Genomic DNA, 10,784 nt, shown 5'->3' with positions numbered 1-10,784 from the left:
CTCGAAAATCTTTTTCCCCGCGTTCGATGTAACTCGGACGACGAAGGTTCTACGTCGTTCGGCCAATCACGTTCAAGGTCAGCGGGGGCTCGGCTGTGGATATGGAACGTTATTGGCCGGACGGCGTAGAATCTTCGTCGTCCGAGAGACATCGAACGCGGGGCCTAACCCCGATTGAAAAAACTGCGGCATAGATGTCTTTTTTGAAAGATGTTCAGCTGCTGCTTTTTCAGAATGTGCTGCCAATTTTGCCATATATGGAAGACACTTGCTGAAATTATTCAGCCTCTCATTGGTTATCACACACCTCAAGCGAATGTCACCAATGAAAAGCCGAGAACCGGCACCATTCTAACAAAAAAAAGAATAAATGGTCACCAGTCCATCTTTTTGGCCCCGGCATAAGGCACCGGCAGGCAAACATAAGGTATGTACTTACCGTGGATAAAATTGCTGGAAAGTATGTGGGTTTTAGTTACCTTGTATATTTAAATGCACAAATTAGCAAATATCTTTTGGTGTTGTCAGTAGTCACTGTAGGAGCTTGCATTAGTGCTAGAAGCCTGTGATCCAAGCAAGTCAAGTAGGTACCTACCTACCTAGGCACCAACTGAAATTGGCTGATCCTATCCCAATCCAATATCTACCAGTAAAACGCCTTTTGGGCGAAGAACGAGCGAGCGAGATAGTGAGGCCTGCACGTGCGGAAGGGCGATAGGGTACTTCCAAGTTCCAACGGGCTTAAAGCACCCTTCTAACCGGTCGCTAGCGGTGTACCAAATTTGAACGCAATCGGCCCAGCCGTTCCTGAGATCTGGAAGCGGCATTCTGCACGTGCGCACGTGCAAATGGGGTCCAAAATGACTTTTGCACGGCACCCTACTAACCAGTCCCCAACCGTGTACCAAATTTAAGCGCAACCGGCCCAGCCGTTCTCGAGATCTGGAAACGCCCCCTGCACGTGCGCACGTGCAGTAGCACCCTAACCGCAACACATGGGAATGCATTGCCTGGTGGGTACCTGCCTGTATGCCAAGTTTCAGCGAAATCACCCCAGTAATTACCGAGTTACTGAGATGGGAACAAATTTGGCACCTCTTATTGTTGTATTTTGCACGTGCAGTGGGGGTCACTCACATAGATGAAGAGTATCCGACCTTTGGTAGAAGGGGTGCAGCTACCCTATAAAAATGACCGCAAGACAATCGCTCAAGCCGCTGCTGAGATATGGGCTTCTCAAAATCATTACTTTTGCAAAGCTGCTTGAACACCCTTGACTTTTCACGTGGCACGTGCCACGGCGGTCACTGAGATGTATCAAAAGTAGTCAATTACGGGGTAGAAGGGATGGGGCTACCCAGCAAAAAAGACCGCAGGCCATTCGGTCCAGCGGTTGCTGAGATATAAGCCTCTCAAAAGCGTTACAGGCCGGGCCGGGCCGGGCCGGGCCGGGCCGGGCCGCTCATACTGAGATTTTTCCGTTATATTGAAAAGACTTCGCTTCGCTCGCTGCGCTCGCTCGCTCGTAATAAAATTAATGATTCCAGGACAAATCTTCCCACGAAATTTCTTTGTCATGCATTTCTTCATATCCACATTTCTTCATACCTTACTGTCAAGTCGTGTCTTGAATATCAAGTGTTTCGGCACCCGACTGGAAAAAATGCACGCTTTCGTCGAGAACTCGAGCGTAGTTGGGCGTTTGCGCCGAAGTTTTTCGGCGTACTTCGGCGTAAATCGACGGCTTGCGCCGAAATTTTCGGCGTACTTCGGCGTAAATCGACGGTTTTCTCTATCTCTATCGCAAACGGCTCCGGAGCAGTCGCGAAAAACCCGTCAGGGGGTGGCACCAATCCCCCTCGGCCGGCGAGGGTTAAATGTCTTCGGGAGTTAAACATCTTAAATATCACTTATCTTGTCTCGTGTTCGTCTCAGGGTATTTAAGTCATGTTCAGTGAACCTGATTGTGACTCCCACGGCGGGAACAGTTCACCGATCGAGAGTGAGGTTATGGATTGTCGGATCCCCTAGTTCAGATAACGTATGCTATCGTTTGCGTATTGACCGTTGTGATTCCTGTATTTCCGGCGTGTGGTTTGCGAGCGGACGCTGGCAATCGGTCCCGCGTGGCCTGGTATCTGCCCGATCCCATCGGCTGTGCTTGCACCACGCCTGTTGAAGGCCCCGTCAGGCGTCAGTCACCGGCTGGGCACATACTGCTGATCAGAGCCGGGCAACAAAATAAAGGTTACGTTATGGAACATGCCAGTGAGTTTGTGAGTCAGGAGATTTTGTGTTAGCGAACGCTGGTGCTCGGTCCCGCATGGCCTGCTGATGTCTATTGTCTGCCCGATCCCGTCGACCGTGCCAACAACCGTCTGTAGACAGTAGTCACTGAAAGACAGCCACACACACACGCCAGCCCCCCCCCCCTCGACGGAAAGTGCGTGGCTACAGCCTGCAGCCATCAGTAAGCCTTGAAAATTTTCGGCGCATGAAGCATGGCTTGGTAAAATAATTTCGGCGCATAAACCCTTGCGCCGAAATTTCGGCGCATCACCTCCGCCGAGAACTTCAGCGTAGTGGAGGCATTTTTTCCAGTCGGGTTTCGGCAGACTTCAAGTTCAGCAGGTAGAGCGTTCGTTGTCGTTGATGATGTCGTTGATGATGCGGATGCTGAAGCTGCTTCATTGAGTGTCACCATAGGCGGCGGAACGGAGGGGGGCACCGTGCCCCCTTGAATTCTGCAAGGGGGCACCAATAGCAAGGTGCCCCCCTTAAATTTGATGTTTTAGTACCAGAGGCGGATTCGGGAAAACTCAGAGGGGAGGGTCATGAATGGAAGTGGTGCCCCTACCTAGTACCTATGCCCAAAATTAAAATCGCAACGGATTTCGGCCACTTAGGGCCTGTTCCAGCGCCTCCAGAAACCTCCAGAAACCTCCAGAAAGCTCTAGAATCCTCCAGAGAGCCAATGCTGAGCCATAGGAACCCGGTGGATAAAGAGTAGGGGACCATCAACCTGTACACAATAACACGACTGTACCTACCTGTCATCCGCCTCTGACAGCTTCGCAACATGTTACGAAGGCACTAAAACTACTTCGTAAATGTTCAAATGGTTGCTAAATTCGAATTCAGCTCCAAAAACTAGCCTAGAAACATGTACAACTCGAAAAAGTGAACCGAGGTCACCAAAGGTCAATGACCTGACCTGACCTTCAGGTGACCTTGACACCCACCCAAATGCATGGGAGCAACATCAAATCACATGTTTGAACGTTTGAAACCACGAAAAGCTTGCAAACGCGAAGCTAATGCGAGCCGACATACGCCGAATCGCGATTTCGGCCAAACATGGTCACGGAAGAGGTCACAGGCCAAAGGTCATTGGGGTCAGGGTCATGAAATTTGGAGGGTAGGTGTAAAATTGATCAATGCGAGGGTACTGAATGTTTCGTCGCGTTCGGCCGCTTTTTACGCGAGTTATTCACGAAAAAAAACCTTAGGGGGGTTGCATCAACCCCCCCCCCCCCTGTGCCGGCAAGGGTTAAAATTCTAGTGGAGATATCTTTAGGTGCCTGAAAAGATCCTTTGTGTGTTTCAAGGCCATACATTGCACTATTATGCCTTATAAAGAACTTGCATATTGCATAATTAAAAAAGGGTTCTGGCGAATTCACCTTCTTCTGCTTCTTTCGCCAAAAGCTCTAGTCTTAAACAGGAATATGGTCTTTTTGTTCTACAGAAACTGATTTTGAAAGGTCAATGAGAGTAGGATCGCCAAACAAAGAGATGCAGGGAATGACGTTTTGAGCTATGCAGCGTCAACTCGGACTCCGGGAGTCGGGGTCGGAATTTTTTGGCGACTCCGACTCCGACTCGGGGCACAACTGTCGACTCCGGGCGACTCCGACTCTGACTCCGACTCTGCAGCCCTGCTCACAGCAGCACTCAACCAGTGTGTAATGTAATCCGCATGTATTTGAGTTGTCTATGTCTGGTTTCTTTTCAGAGAAAAAAATGCTGTCCCTGAAATCATTCCGCACTCTTCTCTGCCGTGTTCAGGCCACTGCCTGCAGGACCTTGACAAGTAAGACCCTCGATCAAATTACACAGGCAGATGTTTTGAAATCACCCAATCAGGCTACAATAGGCCAGTGGTGGGCACTTCGATAACTCGTATCGATAACGATTATCGAAATCGATATCGACGTTAACGTGTTTTCAAGTTTATCGTTATTGACTATCGTTATCGAAGTAGCGATATCGAAGTCCCCGTTTCGGTCAATCGATAACGATGACTTCATCAAATACGACGCGAGCATCTTAAAGAAAATAGTTCACCTTCAGCATTAGGTTTTGAACTCAGAACCGAGATAGCAGTTTTTTAGATTGATAAGATATTCAAGTTTTTGTTTGTAGTTTGTACGCTTGTCTGTTTATTTGTAGGAGAAAATAATATCTGGGTAATACCGGTGTTGTATGATCGAATGGGCTAAATATTAATAAGAAGCTTTTTCTTTTCAAATATTTTATCCTTTAAATTTCTTTCTTTTTTGAAGTTATCGTTATCGTTTTGGCTATCGTGTTGTCGAAGTGACTGATTTGGTTATCGAGTTATCGTTATCGAAGTCCGGGTCAAGTTACGAGTGCCCACCAGTGCAATAGGCCAGGATATATTGAGTAGGTACCTACAATGGGCTGGCTTTGTCCACATATCTGTGATGTGTTGGTAGCACATGTGCTGGATGATACCTAATGTGTCACTGCATTACAGGTTCATACTTCAAGTGCTGGACAGGCTGTATAGATTTGTCTGATTTGGCTTACATGTTGATCATTGTTATAGAATTGTTGACTGCAGATAATGTTAAGCAGGCTAGCATATTTGACAGGCGTATAATACAGGTTCTGGGATTCATGAGCAAGTAGGAGAGGCATTATAAACAGGATGCTATTTGTCTCTAGCATATTATGTAACATGGTATTAAGTAGTGATGTCAGTTACGGAAAATCGGAATACCGATACCAAACCAACCAAAACCGTAGAGAAATAGCGAAACCAAACCAACTTGGGAACATGAGGGAATTACCAACTTTTTACCGATTTCTTAGCCTCTTATACAGTAGTGGGGGTTCAGGATACCAACAAAATACCAAACACATTAGGACTGAAATACCAAATACCTGCTCCCTCCAACAGGGCGTGGATTTAAGTGGGTACAGTTCCTCGCGTGCCCATCACTTAAGTAAAAAGCAAGGTGTTTGCGCATTGTTGCCAATGCCTAACGTCGTGTCCGTTTCAGCTTCAGGAAGTCAACCCAGAAATGCCAAGGTTGGATTCATCGGCCTGGGGAACATGGGAGGACCAATGGCAGAGAACCTCCTCAGCCAGGTAAGATTCCACTAAGGTAGGTATCCTGTCATCAATCAGTCAGGCTCTACATGCCTGCACCGTCAGCACATAAACATTTTCCGGTGGGGCCTAGACGAAGTCGGACTCCAATTTCCCAGTTCCCGCCTAGCATTCAAACACTCGGTTGTGTTCCATTAGCCACCGGGTGTCTGTATGACGTCACGCCCGCCGTGTTCCAGGGCCTCCGTGTGTCTGTTTGACGTCACATCCGCCGTGTGTCTGTGTATGACGTCACGCCCGCTGTGTTCCAGGGCCACCAGGTGTCGGTGTATGACGTCACACCCGCCGTGTTCCAGGGCCACCGGGTGTCTGTGTATGACGTCACACCCCGCCGTGTTCCAGGGCCACCAGGGCCCTGTTTCACCGGTGATAGCAGCACGCTGCTATCACACGTGTCAAATTGGGTTTCCATGGAAACATCTACAAACCATGGCGTCGTCAAACTGTGTGATGTCATCAAATATTGCTGCTAACATCTTCACGGCCGTGCGAATGTATCAAACGCATTCAACGAGACAGCAACTCTGTTCCAAACGTAGCTATGAAAAAGCTCACGGATTACACGAAACGTCATTAGTGTGAGGTCATCACATTACGTCAGCTCGCGCAATTTGATAGTAGCGTGCTGCTATCACCGGTGAAACAGGGCCCAGGTGTCTGTGTATGACGTGTCCGCTGAGGCGGTGTTGTGTATGACGTCACACCCGCCGTGTTCCAGGGCCACCAGGTGTCTGTGTATGACGTCACGCCCGCCGTGTTCCAGGGCCACCAGGTGTCTGTGTATGACGTCACGCCCGCCGTGTTCCAGGGCCACCAGGTGTCTGTGTATGACGTCACGCCCGCCGTGTTCCAGGGCCACCAGGTGTCTGTGTATGACGTCACACCCGCCGTGTTCCAGGGCCACCAGGTGTCTGTGTATGACGTCACGCCCGCCGTGTTCCAGGGCCACCAGGTGTCTGTGTATGACGTCACACCCGCCGTGTTCCAGGGCCTCCGTGTGTCTGTTTGACGTCACACCCGCCGTGTGTGTGTGTATGACGTCACGCCCGCCGTGTTCCAGGGCCACCAGGTGTCGGTGTATGACGTGTCCGCCGAGGCGATGTTGTGTATGACGTCACACCCGCCGTGTTGCAGGGCCACCAGGTGTCTGTGTATGACGTGTCCGCTGAGGCGATGTTGTGTATGACGTCACACCCGCCGTGTTGCAGGGCCACCAGGTGTCTGTGTATGACGTGTCCGCTGAGGCGGTGTCCCGTCTGGGCGGCCTGGGCGCGGCGCCGTGCCGCACGCCGGCGGCCGTGGCCGCAGCCAGTGACCAGGTGGTCACCATGCTGCCTAACAGCCAGCACGTGCAGGCCGTGTTCGCCGGGCCCGACGGTCTGCTCAGGTGAGCGTCGGGCCGTCGGCCGGCCCAGCTGGAACCGGAGCTGTAACGGGAGCCGTGCCAAAGTAGCACATGACGGTCGCTTTGTATAATTTAGACGTTGCTGGGACTGCGACTGCGCAACATTATTATTCACGATCTCGGCATGTGTTACTTTATTATTTGTCTACGCTTATTTATATTGCGGACACGAACGGAAGTCACTTTCTTGGGCGGCCTTTTTCATGTGTGCTCTGCCGGGCCGTTTCAGCGCGGTGAAGCCCGGCACCCTGATGGTGGACAGCAGTACTATTGATCCCGCCGTCTCCCAAGAGATGGCGCTGGCGGCCAAGGACAAGTCTGCTGTCTACATGGACGCGCCCGTGTCTGGAGGTACGCGAGGGATATGACCTGTCTCAGGGCAGACAGTGGCGACTGTCGGGCCGGGAGGCGCCGCAGGCCGTTTGTCACCCCTTTTTCTAGTCATGGGTTATAACGCTCGCGTTTTATCTGCAACTCATTTTTAATGGCAGTCTTGCAAAGTTAATATCAATTTTCGTGCTGTAGCTAATAGCTGTTATCTTTCACATGACCGCCACCTCCCTCCCCAGGGCCCCACTGACCCCCTTCCCTCCCCTCCCGCTCTGTAGGTGTCCCGGCGGCGCGCGGCGGCACGCTCACGTTCATGGTGGGCGGCCCCGAGGAGCACTTCGCCGCCGCCAAGGCTCTGCTGGAGGCCATGGGCAAGAACATTGTGCATTGCGGCGACGTTGGCATGGGCCAGTCGGTGAAAATCTGCAACAACATGATGCTGGCCATCTCGATGATCGGCGCGGCGGAGACCATGAACCTGGGGGCCCGGTGAGTCGGCGGCAGCCCCCCCCCCGGCCCCCCCGCAGCTCGGCGGCGGGGTACACCCCGCAGACGGCGGGGATCCATGGCCAGCAGACCTGCAGGACTGGCGCTGTTTTATCTGCTTAATTTTGTAGCATTGACGACGTGACTTGAGTTTATTCATTTTCATTTTCACTTCCCAGGCCGTATAGGCTTTTGAGGGACACAGGGACATTTAGTTTGACTTAGTTATGGTGTTTCGATTATCTGCGGCATCTCTCATTTGCACTGGGAGCGTATTGCTAAGAAATGTACCCCTACCCCGATATGTGCCGTCACTAACCCCTCTGCCTCCCGATGTGCCACCACTAACCCCTCCCCCTCCCCCCGCCACAGGCTGGGGGTGGACCCGAGGCTGCTGGCCGGTACCCAGTACCACTAACCCGTCTCCCCCCCCCCCCCCCCACCACAGTCTGGGCGTGGACCCGAAGCTGCTGGCCGGTACCCAGTACCACTAACCCCCCTCCTCCCTGCCACAGGCTGGGGGTGGACCCGAAGCTGCTGGCGGGCATCCTGTCGACCAGCACGGGCCGCTGCTGGGCCATCGACACCTACAACCCGGTGCCGGGCGTGTTCGATAACGTGCCCTCCTCCAACAACTACCAGGTCAGTGCAGTGGCGGCCCCCCGGGCAGTGGAGTGGCGGGGGTACCCCGGGAAGAGGGTCTGAGAGGGCGGACCGTGGGTCAGCGAGGGCCGGCGACCGCGCTGAGAGGACGGACGGTGGGTCGGCGAGCGGGATAGCGGGTCTACATATACCGCTTGATATCTGTCGTGGGGATAGGTACTTTTCCGCGATGTTTTCCACCAGGCGGTGGCGTGCGCGTCGTGGGAGGACATTTTGTTGAGCGTGGTCGACGGCCCCGAAAAAGGATATATTGGAGAACCAGATTAATGACCCCCCCCCCCGTCGGCAGGACCGACTCTGACTAGTCACTGACGTGCCCCCCCCCCCCCCCCCGGTCGTCAGGGCGGTTTCGGCACGGCTCTGATGTGTAAGGACCTGGGCCTGGCGCAGTCGGCGGCGGCGGCCACCGACTCGGCCACTCCGCTGGGCGGCGCCGCGCTGCAGATCTACCGACTGCTCGTCAACCACGGCCTCGGCCAGCTCGACTTCTCGGCCGTCTACAAGTACATCTCGGAGCGCCAGTAGAGGTGGGCGACGACCTCCACCAGTACACTACATAGAGCTGGACGGCGCCCTCCACCAGTACATCTCGGAGCGCCAGTAGAGGTGGGCGAGGGCTCACTGGAGTCCTCCCTCCCCTCTCGCGCTCCCTCCCCCACACAGCGGCGCCAGCACTCCATATATCTGATCCTCTCTGGACTTGACAAACAGCGATACCGTCCAGGCCCGAGGTCGGTCTGCGGCCCTGAGTTCGGGCCGAGGGGCGGGTGTAAGTACGTCCGATTGTGCAGAATTGTGACTGAAGGACAGGGTTCGCCGATTGAAGGACGGCCAGGGAATGTGCTGAACACTGAGCGGGAGGCCACGGCTGGTTCCATCGGTTGTAGGTGGTGCCGACTGCCGACCATAGTTTTGATACCATGTGATTGTCTCGTCGTCTCGGTGGTGGAACTTTTCACGACTCGTCTTATATCGTGGTTCATTCTCGTCCTAGCTGATCTTTGCGCTAGTGTCTCGCTTTTCGAGCGGCAATGGACGGGTAACATCTGTGTTCTGAAATCATGTCCTCTCAGCAGTCTTATAAGTGGATTGTATGTCGGACCTCCGCTACTTTCTTTCATGTGCTGGCAAAATGTTCCTCCATTGAGCATGCGTAAGAAAAGGTAGGCATTGATTAGGTGCACTTCATTACCATTTTCTGACTTGTCAATGATGGGATAAATTCATGAATCTATGTTTGAAGTTGAATTTTAGGCTATTTCGGTAAGTTCTTTTTTGGTGCAATTAGCCTAGGTGTAGTCCGATCCGATTTTTATGCTTTCGTGTATGATCCTTGAAAGTGATATTTGTTTTTGAGACCATCTGAACCAGTGCAATACCAGTGCGACGCGGATTTTGAGTGAAAGCTATGTATGTGTCGAACTAGGTAGTTATAACGATGTTATTCAACGAACAACGCAAAATAAAATAAAGACAATGAACGCCAAAGTCTCTTAGCTTAGACATCGCATTTTAACCCGCGCCCAGATGGGGTCTGCCGAGCAACGCGGTCTGATGGGGGGGGGGGGGCCATTTTGGCCCCCCCTCAGATCTCGAGAACCACGCAACATAGCGACAAGCGGTAAACGGTGTTGGATAGCCCCAACGGGGAACTACCTTGTGACCCAATTTCATTGACCTCGGTCAAACCGATGACGTCACAGGTCAGGTCAAAGGTCGAATTTTCACCGTTTACAGGCATTTCAAGAAATGCGTTGTAAAATCGAGTAAAATGCATTTCATTGAAAATTATCGATGGGGAAATGTTCTTCAAACACATATTTTGCTATTTGAGGTCACTGATACCAGGTCAGGTCACAGAGGTCAGGTCACTGGGGGGTCACAATATGAAAGTGTCATGTGACACATGTTTTATGGTCCATTTTACATGACAAATGCGATTATGTGGGTCAGACAGACTTTAGGGCCAGCTTAGGTCACGTTTTGGTCAAGGTCAGGTCAAGGTCAGGTCAAGGTCAGGTCAAAAAAGGTCAAATTTCAAAGTTGATATTTTTGCATAAAATGGGTATCGATTCGATGCAGCTCGTCACGGGGAGTTCAATGGTGGTCTCCGTTTTGCGCTACGAGGTCTAGCAATGCTAAAAATTGAGTTCAAAAATTTGACGTCATCAATTTTTAACAGTTTTTTCGCTATAACTTGGCCAAAAAAAGAGGTATCGATCTAAAATTTGGTATGTATATCGAAGAGCGCAGGGACTATCACATATATTCCGGTTTTTTCGAAATTCGAAAATTTTTTGGAATTTTTTCGAGTTTTTCTAAAAAAATCAATTTTTTTGATTTTTGGGGGTCAAAATCCCAAAATTTCGAAAATCCGAGATAGCAGTTTTGTAGCGCCGTCTTTTCTCTACACAACCACATAAAGAACTTTAAAATTGCTTGTTAACTGTAGAATTTGTGAGCGTTTAAAGATGTCATGTT

The 10,784-nt window shown here is 51.4% G+C and overlaps 1 protein-coding gene across 4 annotated transcripts; it reads left to right on the top strand.

Annotated features, from left to right (window-relative positions):
- The first annotated feature begins 114 nt into the window (after positions 1–114).
- On the top strand, positions 115–9,784 carry LOC122368814 (3-hydroxyisobutyrate dehydrogenase, mitochondrial-like). Of its 4 annotated transcripts, none has more exons than XM_043343072.1 (8): positions 115–427; positions 4,016–4,093; positions 5,310–5,398; positions 6,628–6,806; positions 7,054–7,175; positions 7,433–7,643; positions 8,156–8,282; positions 8,646–9,784. In XM_043343072.1, the coding sequence occupies exons 2-8, from the start codon at positions 4,024–4,026 to the stop codon at positions 8,826–8,828; spliced, it is 981 nt and encodes a 326-aa protein (XP_043199007.1). In that variant the 5' UTR covers positions 115–427; positions 4,016–4,023; the 3' UTR covers positions 8,829–9,784. The 4 variants fall into 4 exon arrangements, with proteins under 4 accessions (XP_043199007.1, XP_043199004.1, XP_043199006.1 ...); XM_043343069.1 differs by having other exon boundaries at positions 350–460; XM_043343071.1 differs by lacking the exon at positions 115–427 and adding an exon at positions 434–583.
- Positions 9,785–10,784: the final 1,000 nt, after the last annotated feature.

The sequence above is a fragment of the Amphibalanus amphitrite genome, unplaced genomic scaffold (genome assembly GCF_019059575.1).
Source record: "Amphibalanus amphitrite isolate SeventyFive unplaced genomic scaffold, NRLGWU_Aamphi_draft 000978F_arrow, whole genome shotgun sequence".
In the NCBI taxonomy this organism is placed as follows: Eukaryota; Metazoa; Arthropoda; class Thecostraca; order Balanomorpha; family Balanidae; genus Amphibalanus; species Amphibalanus amphitrite.
The sequence above is the reverse complement of the archived record's forward strand: the minus strand, read 5'-3'. Positions and strand labels throughout refer to the sequence as shown.